This window comes from Mauremys mutica, chromosome 4 (genome assembly GCF_020497125.1).
Source record: "Mauremys mutica isolate MM-2020 ecotype Southern chromosome 4, ASM2049712v1, whole genome shotgun sequence".
Classification (NCBI taxonomy): domain Eukaryota; kingdom Metazoa; phylum Chordata; order Testudines; family Geoemydidae; genus Mauremys; species Mauremys mutica.
Window position 1 is genome coordinate 145,228,712 of NC_059075.1, and position 20,973 is coordinate 145,249,684.

General features: G+C 40.4%; 1 protein-coding gene across 1 annotated transcript in view; it reads right to left on the reverse strand.

Moving 5' to 3' along the window:
* TRIM33 (tripartite motif containing 33) overlaps positions 1-20,973 on the reverse strand; it is a 71,563-nt gene that overhangs the window by 30,852 nt on the left and 19,738 nt on the right. Inside the window, 5 exon segments of the mRNA XM_045015019.1 lie at positions 2,193-2,307; positions 3,350-3,466; positions 11,004-11,136; positions 14,117-14,264; positions 14,777-14,895. Coding sequence (XP_044870954.1) covers positions 2,193-2,307; positions 3,350-3,466; positions 11,004-11,136; positions 14,117-14,264; positions 14,777-14,895 — 632 coding nt within the window.

The following is a 20,973-nucleotide window of genomic DNA, read 5'->3' on the forward strand; positions in this document are numbered from 1 at the left end:
AATTATCAATGGTTTGCTGTCAAACTGGGAGGACATATCTAGTGGGTCTTCTTTGGGTCTGGTCCTATTCAGTGTTGTCATTAATGATTTGGATAATTGGGTGGAGAATATGCTTCTAAAGTTTGCAGATGACACCAAGCTAAAAGAGGTTGCTAACACTCTGGAGGACAGAATTAGAATTCAAAATGACCTTGATGAATTGGAGAATTGGTCAAAGAGCAACTAGATGAAATTCAACAGACAAGTGCTAAGTACTTCACTAGGAAGGAAAAATCAAATACACAAATATAAAATGGGGAATAACTAATAGGCAAAAGTATTGCTAAAGAGTATAGTGGATCATAAACTGAATGAGTCAATGTGATGCAGTTGCAAAAAAGGCTAATATTTTGGAGTTTGACAACAGGAGTGTCACATGTAAGACATGGGAGGCAATTGTCCCATTCTGCTAAGTAATGCTGAGGCCTCAGCTGGAGTACTGTGTCCAGTTTTAGGCACTGCATCTTAAGAAAGAGGTGGACAAATGTGAGAGAGTCCAGAGAAGAGAAACAAAAAATGATAAAATGTTTAGATGCGTGTGTTTAGTCTTGAAAAAAGAATGAGGGTGGGGGATACAGCAGCACCTGATAACAGGGTGGGTTATTAGAAAGGACTGTGGTCAACTGGTTTTACGTGTCTACAGAAGGTAGGACAAGAAGCAATTGGCTTAATTTGCAGCAAAGGAGATTTGGATTAGATATTAGGAAAAACTTGAGGTCCCTTCCACTTCTATATTCCTATGATTCTAAAAAGGCATCACATGCTTTAAGAGTTTAATTAAACTACATAATTTAAGATTGGTGCTTTACACATTTATGTAAAAATATGCAACACCTATACTACCAGATTTCTGAATCCATTATTTGGAATGTCTCAGCTCTTTTAGTTATTAGGAATTACAGTGTCAATTCTGAAGGATGACTTTCATAACTCCAAGGGTACATAATCTGATATTAAGACCTCTACTGCAGTACAAAGAAGCAGTACGCGCTCCTTATACAATGTAGCCTTGCAGAATCCTACTTTTAGTCTCTCCCTTCCCTGTGCATCCCTCTGCCCCCAAAACAGTTCCCTGAGTGAAAAATATTCATTTGCCAACAGAGCTGTAGGAGTAGACGAGTAGGTCCTGGCTTGGGCTGGTAAATTTTAATTACAATTTATTGAGACATTTATTGGTGTCTTTCAAACAGCCTTTTGTCAGCATGCACAATTTAAAAGTATGTAACAAGCCACATCTATGAGACAGCTTAACAGACAGCAGTGCACTCTGTCATACATAGGAGTTCTGAAGCTGAAGTGAGGCGCTTTCCTGGTGGAGACAAGGAGATTTATGAACACACAGGAATCACATTTCAGCCACATTCAGCTACTGCCTTACGGAGAGAATAATTTCAGTCCCAACCACAGACTGTACACTCAGAGGTATACTGACAAGCTCAAGTTAGGTTAAGTAGGGAAGGATAGCCTCAAGCAAGGAGGATGACTTTAGAAGTCTTCTGAGCTACCTCCCCTTTGCCACTACCATCTCACAAGAACAGGGGGAGAGGGGAGAATCCAGTTCTGACTGCATTAACTCTCACAAACTGCAGAGCAAACAGATGATTGGCAAATATTTGCCATTTATACAGCACCAATTAAGTGTTTCAGACAAAAAACTAAGGCAGATGCCTGCCTCTAAGAGCTGACATTCTAAAGAGAGTGACTCCTAGATAAGGCATTGGGAGAGGAAGTGAAAAAAGTAAGCAAATAAGCAGTGATATTGAGAGTCATGTTAATTCTATAGTCTGTACACATTATCCTCTTTAAAAAGGACTAGAGTTTACAGACTTCAGGAGTAGCATGTTTTAGGGTAGGAACAAGGCATTTTGGGTCAGAGAGGGCTTTTTCCAAACATTTATCTATGAAAAAGAGCAAGTTTAAAATGGGGCTATACAACACAGATGTACAAGTTAAGAAAGCCATAGCATTTTAGATCAACAAAAAGATGACAGGAGATTGAACTCCAGGCATATCACACTTGAGTGGCATACCACTGAAACACCTGTGTCTGCACAGAATAAACTTCTCACTCAAGTATGGAATGCAAGTTCTCAATAGGTGTTTGAAACAGCTAGTATGTGAACTGATTTTTGTTTGTTTGTTCTTAACTGTACCTCAAGCTGCTGTAAGAGAGATTTTCCCTTTTTATTGATTTCATTGATGAGGGTGAAAATAGCCACTTTGATTTCCTGTTCTACTCGTTTGTTAGTTTCATTTACTTCTTTTATCCTAAAAAAGAGAAACGTATTATCAGGCAATCACTTTACACTATGCCTCCAAATACTACACAGTAATTTTTCTCACATAAAAAGTAAAGAAGCAATTTCTGTATTTTTAAAGTTATTTGATAAACGCAGAATTGTATGGCTTATTTATTTTCTACCTAACAGATAAAAAGTTGCTAACCCAATGCTACAGATAAACCATGTAGAATTTAATTCTTGGCAAACAAAGGAGAAAGTTTACACAAAGTCTGACCCTGATTTGATAACTTAACGGTTTGACTTTTCTGTCCACCTTTTTATGTTTAACTGCTCTTTCATGTTTTGCTTGAATGAGGGCAGGTCTACACTACGGGTGAAAATCGATATAAGATATGCAACTTCAGCTACATGAATAACGTAGCTGAAGTCGAAGTATCTTATATCAAATTACTTACCGTCCTCACAGCGCGGGATCGATGTCCACGGCTCCCCATGTCGACTCCGCTACCGCCGTTCGCGTTGATGGAGTTACGGAGTCGACATGAGCGCATTCGGGGATCGATATATCGCGTCTAGATGAGACGCAATATATCGATCCCCGAGAAATCGATTGCTACCCGCCAATGCGGTGGTTAATAAAGACGTACCCTTAGTGTGAAGTATTAATTCTCTGCTTCTAGTTTCTTATTTTAATAGCTCCAGCTCGTCTTTTCTAATCTGAAAGATGTGTATATTAAACTGTATGGCCAGTATGTCTGTCACCCACCACATAGTTCTCACTGACAAAGACCCAAGCAGTAGAAGTTATTTTACTCTATAATAAACCATGCCACACTTTGATAGTACCAGCAGTTCCATAAAAGGTCATTTTATATGTAGTTGCAATAGTGTGTCATAGACCAGCATAATAAAGTATAAAGCATTCCAACTATAAATCCAGTATAATTGACATAGGGACCAACTAGAATTTAAACCACAGAATTAGGAGCCTACAAAAGTATGAACAATAGGCTTTAGTAAATGCACAATGCAGTATCAACGTCTGAATATTATTTGTAGGTACTTACCTATTCTGCACTTGATTAGCTGCAAAATTAACATAATTCTTCTTTTCAAGAAGTTTGGCCAACAGATTCTCAATTGCACCCTTCTGATTCTGAAAAGCTTCTTCCAAAAACTGGTACCTTTCCAAGCCACAAAACAGGATACCAATTACTGTGGAGCAGTGCACGGAAACTAAAACTTCTCAGTATGGATTTAAACCTATATTTGCTAGTAAAACCGTGACAAATTATGGCAGAATTACTGGTAAGTAGTGATTTAAGCCAAAACCTGCTCAATTTACAATACTTCTGATAATGGCACAATAAAGTTCCCAAGGAAAGAGAATCCTTAGAAGTCATTTGTTCGCGATTTTAAATTTTCTATACATTGGGAGATGAGAAACATTACTGTTCACAAGATAATAAGCTTCAGGATATTACTGTAAAGGGGACACAGCAGAATAAAGCTCACAATAAACCATTTTATCGTTTGTCAATATTTGAAAAAACTCCTTTAAAAGTCTATTATGTGGGAAATAAATGTAAGTTATTTTCTTTTATTAAGAAAACATATGTATGGACAAGATGCACAGTGCATAAAGACTAGTTAAAAATTAAAGATATACTGACTGCTAGAATAGACTTCCGCCTAAGACAGGTAATTTCACCTTTCACACTATGTCGTTCATATTCAGTAACAGTCACGTAAATTTAAAGCTGTTACATTCTAACAGCTTAATTGTTTGGTTTTTCTGAATTTTTACTTCACAACTCCCCACCCACCAAATCTCCCTGACTGAACAGACACCACTTCTAAAGCACCTTCACTTAGTATTACCAGAGAAGAGTACAAGCAGCTATAGTATCAGAGGATGAAACTAGGGATGCTTCACTACTTAGTGCAGAGCACGGCAAGATAAGATAGACAACATAAAAAGCAGAACATTTAATTTAAGGTTGGCAAGGAGAATTTAAGAAATACTTTCAAGATTTTGTGATCTTTTCCAATCAGGTGTCCAAGCTAGTAAGGTATCTTCCTCAAAACCCTCCATGATTCTGCTTAATGAGTCCCATTACTAAGACCATGTCTACACTACAAACATTGGCCGACAAGTTATGTCACGTACACCTGCCAAATTTGTGTATTGCTTGGGTGCATGCATACTTAGCTGTTTGCATTGGTGCTGCATGTACTCATCAAGAGTGCTTGGAGTTGATGTAAAATACAATACACCATGAGGTATCCCAGTGTGCTACATGCCGCCCTCCAATGCAATGCCTTTGGGGACATTTTTGCATGTTTTGTGGGACAGCAAGCACTTGTGCCCAGGGATCTCTGAGAGCTAGGGGTCATGTTCCCAGCATGCAACTTTCTCCACCCCATAAAGCCATCCATACAGCCCATTTTTTTTTAAAGCAAAAATTAAGTCACATGAACCCACATGGCCCTTTTCAGTGTCTGCAACCTCTGACAGAAGCCTGGGGACCACAGAGCTAGCCTCATGAATGCTGCAAATACAGGATGCATGATTCTCCTGTCTTTCCAGACCTTAAGGAAGTGCTGCAACATCCAGGACACAAGAATTTCTTCAAGGACAATTTGCTGAGAGGGACACAGCGAGAAAACAATACAAGGCTGTTGATGGCTTTCAGGGAGCTGCTGCAGATGGTGGGAATATCTTGTCTGAACCTGAGAAACAAGCCCAGACTGGTGGGATCACATTGTAATGCAGATTTAGGATGACAAGCAGTGGCTGCATAACATTCAGATGCAAAAGGTGACATTCCTGGATTTACACACCAGACTTGCCCCAGCCCTGGGACACCAGAATAACTGCACTGACAGTGGAGAAGTGAGTGGTAAATTGCATGTTGGAAACTTGCAGCGCTGGATTGCTAGTGGTCAGTAGAAGTCATTCTGGAGTTGAAAACCCACAGTGGGAGATATTTTCATACAACTGTGTAGGGCCGTTAATCGTCTCCTGTTATGCAGGACTGTGACTCTTGCTAATGTGCAAGACACAGTGGATGGATTCGCAGCAAGGGGGTTCCTGAACTGCACTGGGGTGAGAGACAGCTGGAATATCCCTATTTTGGCACAAGCCCACCGTGCCACGGGGTACATCAACAGAAAGGGCTACTGTTCCATAGTCCTGCAAGCGTTATTGGATCATCATGGACACTTCAATGATTTCACTGTGGGCTGGTCAGGGAAGGTGCATGATGCTTGCATTCGTAAGAACACAGGACTGTTCAGAAAGCTATAAACAGGGACTTTCTTTCCCAGCCAACAGACTATCACTGGCACTACTGAAATGGAACCCAGTCTATCCCTTGCTCCCTCAGCTTATGAAGTTATACACCAACCACTCAGACAACACCAAGGAAAGATTAAACTACTGGCTCAGCAGGTGCTGAATGGTAGACTGAAGGGACACTGGATGATTTGTTCACTGGATTGGATATTGGTGAGAAAAATATCCCAATGGTTATAGCTGCCTGTTGTGTCCTGAGTAATAGCTGTGAGGCAAAGTGGTAAATACTTTGGGTGCTGCTAAGAACTGTGTAGTACTTACTATACACTGATAAATATGACTGTGTTTTCCTGAAGCCATGAATTACGTGATGCTTGGTGTGTTTTGACAACTGATATGCATTCTGCAATATTTGTTTGGAATAAAGATAATTTGATTCTTCAAAAATAGAACTTTTATTCAGTAGAAAAAGCAATACAGAAAATCAATATGCAAAAAAAAAAAAACCCAAAACATGCAGCAGTAGTATACAAGTTTTTAACATAACAGGATGAAAATTTAAAATTATAAAAGTAGTAAACATTTACGTCCATTTGAGTAAACAAATGTAACCTACTGTGGCTGCACGCACACCAAACGAGGCCCTCACAGGTCAGTGTATGTGGAGCTGTGGTTTTCCATGCTGTCCCCTGACATGGAGTGATAAGGGTAATGACGGGCCCTGTGATGCCACGTGTTGTGTAGGAAGCAGTGATAATGGAGTTCTCCATGGACTGCAAAGAGTGGACAGCTAGGTATTATTGGACATGTAGGTCAAGCAGGATCTGCAGCATTTGGGTTTGGCTGCCTGAGAAGACCCACCGGGTATGTCTACACTGCAATTAAACACCTGTGGCTAGCCCATGCCCAAGCCTTAATGTCTACACAGCAATTAACCAGCCCCATAACCTGAGTCAGCTGACACAGGCCAGCCAGAGGTGTTTACTTGTAGTGTAAACATACCCACTATGTCCTGGTGCATTTCCTGTTCCTTTTCCTGCTGGGACTCCTAGGCTTTCCCCTGTCCTCTCGGTCTTTCTTCATGCTCTTGGTCATATTGCTCCAAGTCCTTTGTTCATGGCCCAGTGCAGTACTGGCCTGCAGGTTCTCCCAGAGTGCATCACTCCTAGTCTTTTTTTTCTCTACCTCACTGAGGTGAGGGTCTGTGGGTGTGGAGGGGCACCCCTCAAGGCCGCAACGGCAGCAACTACTGATAAAAACAGACAGATGTGTCATTGGATTTACAGTCACAAGGGAAAGGGAGAGAAGTTTCCAAACTCCCGTCCCTCGTTCTCATAAGCATTTTTAATAAGACGTTTATTGACACTTTGGCTTCAGAGTGCCCCGACAATGCTTTGCTTTCCAGCCCTGGCTATTGTGAGTACGGCCTTCTAGAGACAAGGGGGTGGAAGGATTTCCTGTTGCATGAAGCTATAAAATTTCAATCCCTATTCCATGGGTACAAGTACAGGGCAACAGCACTGAATATTGACACTATTTTCCACAGGTGGTGGTGATTTTAGCGAATATCTCACAGTTGAGGGTCACAAAGGTACAGAAAACACAGTTGCTACTGGTGTCCCGAAGCCCCCTGGGCTCACGTGCTGTTAGCCTGTTTACTGCAATGGTGCCAACCAAACTCATCATAGGTAGCATGGGAAAGCATACTACCATGGAGGAAGAAACAAGGGAGTCATCACTAGAAACCTTCAGGAGAGGATTGCAGACCATTTCCATGAAAGTTCCACTGAGATCTCTTAGGAGGATACAAAGGACATCCCTATGTACCTAAACAAAGTCTTCTACATATCCCAGCTAATCAAATATAGAGAATGATAATCACATGCCAAATTTACCTCTTCTCATACAAGCAAAACAATGAAAAGTTGATACCTTTGTCTTGTTAACATTTTAAGGAAGAAGGCATGCACGCACTTTTCCAAGTCCCCTTCCTTTTCATCAGGCTCATCTGCACTTGACTGGCTAGACTGTGATACAGTCTCAAACTGGTCCAGGCTCATGGCATAGCTGGAGTCCCACATTGTCTTTTCCTTCTACTCCTCGCTGTTCACGGCAGGGGTCTCTGTGTCAGGCTCCTCCAAGGTATCCACAGTGACTGGTGGGGTGTTGGTGAGGTCTCTGCCAAGTATGATATGTAGTTGGCTGTAGAAGTGGCAGGTCTGAGGCACAGCATCAGATCTATTGTTGCGCTCCCTGCACTTTCACATGGCATTGCTGCAGATCCCTGTCGTACCTCTCTGCCTGCATCCTCAAGTGCAGTCTGTTTGTAGATGTCCACATTTCTGTGGTTGGTCCACAGCTGTTCTTGCACAGTATCTTCGCCCCACAGGACCAAGAGAGCCATTACTTCCTGCCTACTCCAGGCAGGAGAGCTTCTAGTACCTGTCTGCACAGAGCTGGCATGGTCAGCTGCACACAATGGTGATCCGCTAGGTATGCTCATCAAGGGGGGCAATCAGGAAAAGGTATTTCACCACCACCCAAGTGAGCATAAAGGGCATGCCTTCCAGCCTCTGTGATCCCTGGGCAGTGGAGTTTAACCTTGTGACCACAGCAGTCATTGTTGTAGGGAACGGAGCACTGTGGGACAGCTGCTGGAGTCTGTTAGGGCCAACACAGACCATGCAGTGTCTACACTCACAGACCATAGCTCTATGCCCTTCAGGGAGGTGGTTTTGTTGCATCATTTTAACAGGGAACTTATGTCAGCCAGAGACAAATTTGAGCATCAATACAGGCACAAATAGGTCAATGTAAGGCTACTTACCTCAACCTAACTTCACAGTATAAAACAGGCCAGAGGGTCACTTGCTACTTCTATTGTGGCTTAGCTGTATATAAATCCCAAGCTTTTGAAGTGCAGCTTAGCAACAGCATTAGGAAACTTAACCAAAAGAACCCCAAAATATGCGTCTCCCTTCCCTCACTAGAGGCAATGACAGCACTCTTCAAGAGGTCAGGGAGCTCTAGTGATGGAACAAAAGTAATTTATATTCTGCTCAAAGACTACCATTAAAAGGGTAAATGAGCCTCATTTGAAATCTAGAAGGGCAACTGATCTGTCTAACCAATTCAGAGAAATGTCTGCATCTGGTGTTTAAAGTATGCACAAACCCCATTTCTTGCTTCAACTCCTTCTGTCTACGTCTGTGCAGTAAACCACAGTAAGAAATGTGCTACTTAGACCAGTATATTTAGTTCTTGTATTGGCAAAATGCTATCCACTTTGAACTAACAATGGACAGGATTGAATTAAAAGAGCCTCCCTCCCTCAAAATCAGCATAACAATGTTACTTTCCATGTACAAGGAAAAGAACCTTACAAATCCTGAAATATGTATTAAAGGCCCACAGATACAAAAAAAATCACTCATAATCTGCATGGAAATTTCTGTCTGTTCTCATGCAGTGTCTCTGATAAAAAGATTAAGAGAATCACTTTTGGCAAAAAAAAATTTTACTGAGTTTATTTATTGCTAAGCTTTTGGCACAACACTGCTGTTTTTTACTGGATTTTACTCTAATTTCTAATATTTGGGCTGGAAGGAACCTAAACCAACTAGTTCATGTCAGTCTATTGCCACAAGACAATCTCAGCTTTCTACAGTTTCCCCAAAAGCTCCTACCCTCAAAGTTCTCTGGAGTCTGAACAGTGTGCCCTGTGGCTATTCAGATAGTGATTCAACAGCCTCTTGTGTTTCAGAGGATTAGGATTTCAGGTGAGGAATAAGCAGGAGATTAAAAACAGTGTGTTTGTTCACCTGACATGATTTTACTTAAACATTTTACAGAGCTCCATAAACAAAATCCCAGTTTTATTTTAAAGTAGAGGCAGACATCTTGCCCATCTGTAATTTTCAGCTGCACCCAGAAGAGAGATTTTAAATAAAAGTTTCTATTTAGTGGCACATGAAAGCAGATTATTAGTGAAGTCTTATGGAAGAGAATACACTGTAAAACAAGATGTGTCTATTTACGGATTGTTAATCAGTTAGTGTCAAGTGCACAACAGGTGGAAATGTAAAACAGGCTACCAAGCAAAAGCTCGTCAACAAATCCTAGACGTCAATATTCTTGGTAATTGTATTTTGAGGCTATTTACAATCAAATAGCATGAAAAAAAATTGGGCCAAAATTGCTTACATTATGAAACTGTTAGAAACTGTTAGAAGTTAAAGAAGTTAAGTTTTCTCTATTAAGCTGCTTTAATGTTCTATGAAGTCATTGACTATGCTGGAAAGGTACTTAAAAACGGCTAGATCAGCTGTTTCAAACCATTGTCCAAATAAACGGAAAAAGCAGCTTTACAGAGAAGTGCTGTCTGGAGACAGATTGCAGTAAGCAGTTCTGCAATGGTCTGCTAAAGCTCCCAACGTGCAGAGTTTTATTTCTATAGTTGATTACTTGAAATATATATTTGCACATTAGAATCCTTACTACACCACTGCATAACTACTTACCAAAATTCCCAAACAGCATCATTCAAATCACTGCACAACCATAAGACTTCAAAGACTTTATGCTCTTCAACAGCTCCTTCTCTCCAGTGGATCAGATAATTTCTTAAGACTAATACAAAAGGAGAGGAAAACTTACATTCTTTATATGTTACCAGCCTCACCATTTTTAGTTGGAATTAGATAAGTTTCAGACAAGCAACACACCAACACAAGTGGATCAGACTTCAGCCCACTGTATTAGGCAAGTACATTCATCCATGACGCAAACCTTTATATATAAGCTTTGTGATTTAGCCTAAAAGTTATACAGTATGTATCATATTAAAAAATGATCTTTCCAGAAAAGTACTACTTCACCTATTGTTCACTACTATAGCCTCCATTCATTCAAAGTACCACTTTTTAAATCCAGGTTTGTGCCAGTTTTATATGTTTTATTATATTTCATTTGTGTACACCTTAAAGTGGCAGCTCCACCGAGTGCCAGGCAAGTTTACACCTTAACCTCTACTGTCAATTCACCTCAAGCCCTGACCAGCACGTCTCTGAATCCAGCCCTAGATGTCCCATAGCTCTACCAATGCACCACCCGTACAAATCACAGGACCCTTTGCTACACCAGATATAAGCAGACACCCAGCCACGTAGCATTGTGTGACTGTTATAAGTATCCACCACAGATGACGATGAGACTAAAATATTAATTTATACTTCTGACCTAAGTCACCTGTAGAACTCAGGACTTTAAAAGAGGCCTAGTGAGTTCCCCTCACCAAAAGAGCATTTCAGTCTAATGAACAGCAAATACAGCAATATTTAATTACACAAAAGCTTGATATTAATTTCACTTCCTCCTGCTCTGAGAAAATGCACCAAGGAGGTAAGACATGTTAATAATTGTACCTGTGTTCTTTGTGTTCCAATAACTGACAGTCTCTGCATGTCAGTCTGTCACATGTTTCACAGAAAAGTTTTAACTGTTCTTGTTTGTGGACAGGACAGAAAACAGGACGTTGACCGGATGCTCCCACGGCCTCTGTTTTTAAAAACAAACCATTTTTGCATTTTAAAATAAAGTTTGAAGAGAAAAATCTCTAACTGTCATGCTGGGTAAGACTTAAGAAGTCAGACAAGGATAATTATAAACCTATTCTCAGATAAGTCAGTGCATATTACTGTAAATATGTACTTATTAAAATATTTACAGTGTCAGTAGTTCCAGGTGTGTTACTTTTAAGCAAAAAAAGGGTGGGAATTGCTTTCCCTTCCCTGCCTTAAAACCCCCCAAATCAAGCTATTTTGTTTGACTATATAGCCACATCATTTCACCCTCATTATCTGAAGGTTCAAACACCCCTCAAACTTTTGTATTGTCAAGAACCCAGGAATCTTCTAAATTACCTCTTTAAAACCCTGACAAAATAGCCGTAAATCACATTTAATGGGAAAACTAATGTCAAAGTAACCACCACTATTTCATTTTGGTCAACATCTAGTCATCTGAGCTGCAGTTGGGCTGGATAATAGAAATTTACCCACAAGCAAATAAAGGATAAAAGGCAAAAAAAAAATTCTTTCTGGGATTCCAAATTGCCCAATGACCCTTTGAAGACACTTGTGGAGGAAAAGCAGTCTTGGGAAGATGAAGCAGATAAGGATTAAAGAAAAGTAGTAAGTGGATGTTTCCTTCTATCCTCAAGTACTGTCTGAAACTTGTTACATGATGCAAGTTATTGTAAGAAAAGACAGCACACAGGAATATAAAGTTGGATCTTCCACTAAAGAAATTTTAAAAGTATTCAAGATACATTTCACATCGTCTAACAAACCATCGCAAACATAGAATAGATAATTTCTTCCAAGTACACCTCTACCCCAATATAACGCTGTCCTCGGGAGCCAAAAAATCTTACTGCGTTATAGGTGAAACCATGTTATATCAAACTTCTTTGATCCACCGGAGTGCGCAGCCCCCCCCCCAGAGTGCTGCTTTACCGCATTATATCTGAATTCGTGTTATATTGGGTCGAATTATATTGGGGTAGAGGTGTACATGAAGAGTAAATAATTCACCACAGCTGATACCACTAAGAATCACTATGTGGTTCAGTTTCTGGGGAACGATGACTGTATTAACACAGTCCTAAATATGGAAGTGATATTTTCTAACACTCTACATTCGCAGCAAAGTGTTGAAGGGTAAATCTGGTGGCAAAGTCATGATATTTGTAGGTGTTACATTATGAATGTCATTTTTTAGGTAGCCATGCTGTTGTGGCTTTACCTCGACACACTGCCACCTAGTCTGATTCAGAAGTTGAAAATTTACCAATGTACACTCTTATGAATTAGTAAATGATGTCAAATTTAAGGCAGAAATCAAAAAGCCTCTTAAAGTTTAATTTTGCTGCTAGAACAAGTTTTTAGACTAATCAAACCAATTTTCTTTAATATTAAGCATTATACGTCATTAATAACACAGTTTTGGCATAGACCAGGAGTTCCCAACTACACTAAAAGGAGACCAAAACTGCCATCATGAGGTTACTAGTTACATACTCTCAACTTATTTGATATCACTATTGTGAACAGAACTGTCTGTCCGACACGACAGACTTAGATTCTGCAGAAACTAAGCTTCAATTTAAAAACCTTTTGTCCCTCGTTTGCAAAGAAAACCTTCCAAATGAAAATGCAGTAGTTTTACGTACCCTGAAAACAGCTCTAAGAGGAGTGACCTGTCCCCATTTATTTCAGTAGGTTGTGAACTGCAAAGCCTAATGATGACAATTTAAGGACCACATTTCTCAATACTTTAGATGTGCAATTTCAAACCAAATTTGAGCACTCAGCACAGTAGTACCAGGAAACTGTCTAACTGCATATGTAACTGGTGAAAGATACTAAGCAGAAACAGTGATGGTCCTGAAAGTGTGCTGCCAGTTGCATCCCCACTTAGTGATACTGATGCAATAGTAACTTGGCATCCTGTACAAGGGCCATATTCTGTGCTCAATCTTTATGGAAACCTCCTGTGGGAGCCCTGCTGCATATAAAGGATGGTACAGTATGACAAACTTCACGGACCATAATTAAAGGTGTATTCCAGTCCTCTCCAGCAGATGAGTTGACATCTGTTTCACACTCCCCCAACCCCCTTTCTAAACTACCAGCCCTGAAAATACATCCTAGGATCTTGAAATGTAGTTTGGCTCTGTTACTAGCAATGAGAGAACCAGAAAGGTTCTGCAACTGGAACTTAGTAATTGCATTGATACTTAACAAAACAGAATCCAGTTCATGCTCCCATATCTGTCCTAGCTCTGCAGTGTTAATAAACACATTTGTCACTAAGGTAATCTGGTTTGATTCAGAATACACACATCAGTTCTGTTGATTAAGGTGGTGCACCACTCACACTTTTTAAAAAAAAACAAACCCAAACAAATATAGAAGCCTCACACTGTTTTTCTGTTCTATACTCGTGCATTTCCTTCACAGACCCTTTTAACACTATTAAGTATTACCAGAACAAGTCATTTTAATTTATTTAACATGTACAAGTTTCTTCCACTTTCAAGGCTCACTGACTGCATGTTGGCTTGCCCTCATCTTTCTCTAAACAGGGATTCTCAAACTGGGGGTCGGGACCCCTCAGGGGGTCATGAGGTTATTACATGTGGGATCGCGCACGGTCAGCCTCCATCCCAAACCCCACTTTGCCTCCAGCATTTATAATGGTGTTAAATATATAAACAAGTGTTTTTAATTTATAAGGCGCGGGGGGGGGGTGGTGGCACTCAGGCTTGCTATGTGAAAGGGGTCACCAGTAAAAAAGTTTGAGAACCACTGCTCTAAAATCTTCCAGGGAAGTCGCAGACTAAGGATAAGTACATACAACTCATCCTTCCTCTCTTGGTTTGTATGGGCACATGCGCTCACCCACTCCAGAAACCTCCAAGTAGTTTTTATTCCTAGGCTACAGGTAGGATTGGGCAAAGGATCAGCAAACTTACCTGAGGAGACATCCTCTTTCTTTCTGATCATATGATCTTTAGTAAATTTTACTCGCTGATGTGCTTCTATGCATGTCTTGCACAGCCATTCCCCACATTCCACACAAAAGCCCACAGCACTAGCATTATCTTCACAACTAGTGCACACCTAAAAGCAGGAACAAAACAAGTCAATATAGTTACTTACAAAGATTCAGTTTCCCTGTGGGGCTTTAATATGCAGGTAAATAAAGTCCAGTAAAAGTGTTCATTTCTTTAGATCGGGGTCGGCAACCTTTCAGAAGTGATGTGCTGAGTCTTCATTTATTCACTCTAATTTAAGGTTTTGCATGCCAGTAATACAGCTTAACGTTTTTAGAAGGTCTCTTTCTATAAGTCTATAACATATAATTAAACTAATTATTGTATGTAAAGTAAATAAGGTTTTTGAAACCTTATTTCAAAAGCTTCATTTAAAATTAAATTAAAATGCAGAGCCCCCTGGACCGGTGGCCAGACCTGGGTAGCGTGAGTGCCACTGAAAATCAGCTCGCATGCTGCCTTCGGCATGCATGCCATAGATGGAGCATCTAAAGCACGGGTAGGCAATCACATATACCTACAAGGTGCACATACACCAAACAGTACCTAACTTGCAGTAAGAAAACTAGAAAGACATACCTGTTCTGATTTCTCATCAGAGCTACTTGGTGCTTCCGAAGTATCCTTCACAAAGTAGTTATCCACCAGGTCTATTTGTCTGCACTCCTGGCGGCATATTGGACACCTGATCACACCAACTGCAACACACAAAAGAAATGTTTTACATTCTCTTGGTTTCAAGAAACAAAGTGATGAAAGTCAAATTTATAACAGTCAATGTGCCAGAATCAAATGGGTTTAACAGACAAGTGACCAGAATGAACAAAGAAAACCATCTTTGAGTGCTTAATGTGATTGGCTAAGTGAAAACCAGACTCTAGGATTAATATCAACACCCTAACAAACCCACACTGGGCCAAACATGGTGAAGTTTTGGCCAAACCTTTAGAATGAAGGACCAAACACCACTAAAGAGACTTTCTTCCCTTCAGGGGGCCAAGCCCAGCTGGTATGAACTGTGATGCAATCATTCAGAGACCTTCCCAACAAGATCCAAGTATAGTACATCATTTAGTTAAATGACTTGGTCTTGGCTACATGGGTTTTTCTGTCTAAGGCTATGTCTACACTTGCACTTCAAAGCGCTGCAGCGCTTTGAAGCGCTAAGTGTAGTCAAAGCGCCAGCGCTGGGAGAGAGCTCTCCCAGCGCTGTCCGTACTCCACCTCCCTGTGGGGAATAACGTACAGCGCTGGGAGCCGTGCTCCCAGCGCTGGGGCTTTGACCACACTGGCGCTTTGCAGCGCCGCAATGTGCAGCGCTGGAGAGGGTGTGTTTTCACACCCTGCTGCAGCGCTGCAAATTTGCAAGTGTAGCCATGGCCTAAGTAAGGTTAACTATTTTACTCATTGCATCCCTTCCCTACACCTCAGATCTATTACACAAATTTAAATGTCAAAGGAGCCTTAAGACCAAGTGACTTCGTCCCTATACTCTCCAATCTGAATTCTTGTCATATGGATACAACTATTCCACACTACATTAAAGATTTTAAATGCCTACAATGTACTCCAGCAGACCATTCCTGGCTGCAATATTGCATGCAACAGAACCTCAATCACATGTGTCCACTAAGATTTACCAGAATACCATGGGGATATTCTAAAAATCTTTTGATTTTTAAACCCCAAACCATCATTTTCCTTAACAGCACAAAAGTCAGCCATTACCCTAGCTGTATTAGTCTTGCTACGTTCTACACTATGAATTAATATGAACTGCAATGAAACTATCAGAAAAAGAAAAGAAATCTCAGAGCAGACTAAAGGTGTCCCCTACATAAGCTTAATGTTAGTACTGGAATAAAGCACTGACATTTTGGATGGTCATGCCTCAGAGTTAAATTAAATATTTTTATTTCCTGTTTAGATGGAAGAATTTTCAGATGAAATATCCTGTATTATTTAAGTGAGCAAACTGATATTTAACAACAGAGCTGGGAACTTCAGGAAAAGATGATGTTGCTATTTCAGTGGAGATCAGTTAAGTCACTGCCACAGCAGAAAGACATCAAGAACGGACCCTAGAAGCCCAAGCACTTGGAAGCAAGATTTTGGAAGATACAGAATTTAAACTAAATGGGAATGTAGCTAGATAATCTGATGTCACATTAGTAATTTCCTGTTTTCAGGAACCTTGGTAGGGCATTACAACACTCCACCCAACTTCAAGAAGGGATGTTTTGTAGCATGACCTACTTCTAGCAATTCTGGTTGTATTGTTGTACACCATTTACAATGTGCATAACATTGCTAAACTGTTTAACCAACACACAAATAAATATCAACAAGCAAATGGCAGCAAACAACATAAAGGCCAAAAAAACCAAACCCCCAATTGGTAAAAAAAAATTAAGTTACATGGTAACTACAAACAGGGTAAACAAATTCCCTGGTAGTAGCAGTAACACTTTGGGATCAGTAACACTGCATCCTAAGTAAGGCACATGTTATTCAAAACAATCTTGTTCAGTGTCTGGGTATCAATACTAAACACTAACACAGCAATAATTAATAAACTGGGTAAACATTCTCCCCATAAAAAGACAAAAAGCAGGGGACTGTAGTAAGAAGAGAGCCTGAGACATAAGCCCTTGTATCAGAGGCCTGGTATGAGGCAGGACCTTCTCACAAAATCTGACAAGAACAGGGATAATATTGAAGAAATACACATTCGTACGAAGTGCTAAGCACATAGTACTAACACAAACACATCCAGATATCAAGGATGGTACAAAAACATTCCACAAGGATAATAGGAACACACCGACTCCTCCTAAAAGATCAGGTCAGGATGACAGTACGTAATAGAGATGTTTTGATCGAACCACCATGTACAAGGTAATGGGTAAAAACTAGACATATCGGGGGCAGTAGTAACTTGTTTGTATCAGGGTATAAAGATGCATCTCAGAGGGAATATCTTTGTCCAGCTGAGCAGTGAATAGAAAGTCCTGCCATGAACAGAGTTGCATCCATTGTCACGTGCATATGTCTTAGCATCCTCGCAGAGCCTGTCAGGTACTATTACCATGATTTGTCAACAATAAATCTGGCCTGGCGCCTTCGTACCTTAACGGATCTTGTGGTCATTGGGCGGTTCGCTCTAAGTCTGCTGTGCCAGCTGTCTGCGCAGAGCTGGGGCACCACACAGGGAGAACACACACATGCAGCCAAACATCTAACCACATTAACCATTGGAACAATTTACCAAGGGTCGTGGTGGATTCTTTATCACTCATGATTTTTAAATCAAGATTGGATGGTTTTTCTAAAAGTTATGCTCAAAGAATTATTTTGGGGAAGTTCGATGGTCCATGCCCTACAGAAGGTCAAAACAGAATATCACAATGCCCCTCCACCCCCCCCTTTCTGGCCTTGAAATCTATTAATTTACTTTATTATATCTACCTTTTGAGGGACTAGCTTTCAGATTAGTCTAGAATTAATGCTCACCGCCTCAGAATTCTTGACGTACATAAGAATGGCCATACTGGATGAGACCAAATGTCCAACTAGCCCAGTATCCTGTCTTCTGACAGTGGTCAATGCGAAGTCCCTCAGAGGGAACAAACAGAACAGGTCATCATCAAGTGATCTATGCCCTGTCATGCATTCCCAGCTTCTGGCAAACAGAGGCTAGGGACATCATCCCTGCCCACCCTGGCTAATAGTCACTGATGGACCTATCCAGTTCTTTTTTGAACTCTATTGTAGCCTTGGCCTTCACAATATCATCTGGCAAAGAGTTCCACAGGTTGACTGTGCATTGTGAGAAAAATACTTCCTTTTGTTTGTTTTAAATCTGCTGCTTATTAATTTCATTTGGTGACCCCTAGAGTTCTTGTATTATGAGGAGTAAATAACACTTCCTTATTTACTTTCTCCACACCAGTCATGATTTTATAGACCTCTATCATATCCCACCCCCTAGTTGTCTCTTTTCCAAGCAGAAAAGTCCCAGTCTTATTAATCTCTCCTCATACGGAAGTCATTCCACACCCCTAATCATTTTTGTTGCCCTTTTCTGACCCTTTTCCAATTCCAATACATCTTTTTTTGAGATGGGGCAACCACATCTGCACACAGTATTCAAGATGTAGGAGTACCATAGATTTATATAGAGGCAATGTGATATTTTCTGTCCTATTATCTATCCCTTTCTTAATGATTCTAACATTGTTTGCTTTTTTGACTGCCACTGCACATTAAGTGGATGTTTTCAGAGAACTATCCACAATGACTCCAAGATCTCTTTCTTGAGTGATAACTAATTTAGACCCCCTCATTTTATACGTATAGCTGGGATTATGCAGACATGCAACTGAATTTATTCCGGGGAAATAATTTAGGATGACAAGATCTCGCATCAACCCAAACTCAGGACTGTTGCAAGGGTTAGATTTGCAGAAATAACCAATGGTTTCATATTGTCTAAGTGTACAAGTGTTCACTTATTTATATAATGAAGTCTCCAAGGTGAGGAGAGCCTTGATATTTTCTTCATACTAAAAGCTAAGATTTGGTTAATTATGGACAACCATGTGAGATAATTCCAAAAAGGTACTTAAACCAAGAGTCTAGATATAAGGAGGAAAAAAATGGTTTCACTGAACAATTACCACTACAAGTACTCTCAGTGGAACACCATCCCCTTGACAAACTGAAACGGATCACATATCCCACCTCAGTTTTACTACAGTTCTCCTAGGCTCATCACAAGACAGTGGAAGGAAAACTAATAAAACCAGGTCTCAAATCTCTGATCTCTCTGTAGTCAGGTCCCACAGCTTTAATAAACTTCTTGAAAAACAGCCTCTGGTTCTCACTGTGAAAATTAAATGATGGGGGAATAAACAAGCATCAAATGTTTCTAGAGGATTTAGCCAACTAAAAACGTGTAATCTTGGTTAGGGTGATATCACCAGACTCAAGAAAAACAGTTGTACTTCAAGGATTTTTCACATAAAGAGTCAAATACTTCTTGAGATCCCATGTGAAAAAATCTATTTTCACACCATTTTTAGGGTGACCTGCAGAAAGCCAATATTTTAAAAAGAAGAAACAAAAAACTTACTACCTATGAAAGAAGGTAGAAACAACAAGTTACAGTTTCAGATCACAAGGACCTTGTAGAGCAAGCAAAGATGTGACTGCATAGGAAGTGCCCACACCAAAGTAATGGGTATGGAGGATATATCAGAACTTTCCTTGAAACACTAGATTTATACTCCTGATTAAGTTCATTAGAACCAGAGTAAGAGTGCAATCATGTACTCAATGGATTACAGAGTCCTTCTAAAAGAAAGTTATCTTCTCAGCCTCCACATTAAATGTCATTTTTGTGTTTCGGATTTCATTATTTTCAATAATAGTGGTTTTCATATATCCTGTGCAATATTATGCAAAATGCATCAGCCTGTGTCCCACATTCCTCCAGTCAGAATACATATCTATCAGTAAATCTATGTGTTATCTTAACTATTAAGACTCCAAGTTCCATTCTCCCAAACGTTGTTGATAAGGTTTCTGTATAAGAAAAATGTGGAAATGGTGTTAATTTTATAGAAAAGAAAAAACAGGAGGAACTGGTCACTACCATCAAAACTTCCACAACATGTAACCAAATTAATAGAAAAACAAGTGTATTTTAGTACTTAAGCTATCTATGGCTCAATGTTTTAATCACAAAGCCAGAAGAACACAAGGAGGTTTTCCTTTCCAGTATTCCAACAGGAGGCAACTTTCTCTCCTGTCAGGAAACAGGTAGAGCTTTCAGGAAACAGGCCGTTTCCCTGAGGTGCTGGTGGACATTTTGGTGGTGTTTTCCGATCCACCCAAGGCACTTAACAGAGCTTATGATGGAGCAGAACACAGACATAGCAGACTCAAACTAGCTGCTGATGCTATAACCATCACAGACCGAACCGAGTGCTTGGCACAACGTGTTAGCGGCTGTTCAAACTTCCTGTAAAGTGCAGGGTGGTCAGTGACGTTTTCCTGCAGTGCACCATGGTCAAATAGCTAGAGCAGCCACACTCTAGGAGGCCACTAGGTAGTTTGGGATCTGACTGGTTTGACCTGGGTCTGCATGCTGCAGCGTGGATGCCAGAACCCCAGGTTCGAACACAGGTTTGAAAATTTGTTAACGTGGAGTTAACAATCAGCGTAGACCCTAAAGCCCTGGGTTCTCTAACCCAGGATCAGCTGGGTTGAGTCCCTCTAATCCTGGGTTTACACTAAAGTGTTGCTATACCTTAAGAGTTCATTGTATCATACACAAAATCACATAGCTGCTATGTAAATTAGCACCACTGATAATAGTGGTTCTTGTTTCTCTCCTGTAACCCTAGCTAAGTCTGATCTAATCAAGGAGCAGGAATAACTTCTTACCTGAAAATTTGGTTTGAGTCACCAATCCAGCAGGTAGGGAAAGCCTGCCTGGCACTGTCAACCACACTCAAATGGAGATAGGTTTCACTTGCCATCTTCTTGCATCATGAGCCACTCCTCCCTGTCATGGCACCAGGAGAGAGAGTGTTTCCAAAGCCTGCAACAGAGGGAGAAGAGAAACTCCCAGATCCCTTGTGACAAGTTCCTAACAAGGGTCAGGTGACCCCAATAGGAGGAGTAATTCACCTAACACACTAATATGGGCAGAAGGCAATCATGAAGGAGGAAAGGTGGGAAAATATGCCCCTAAAACTGTGGTCAAGGAG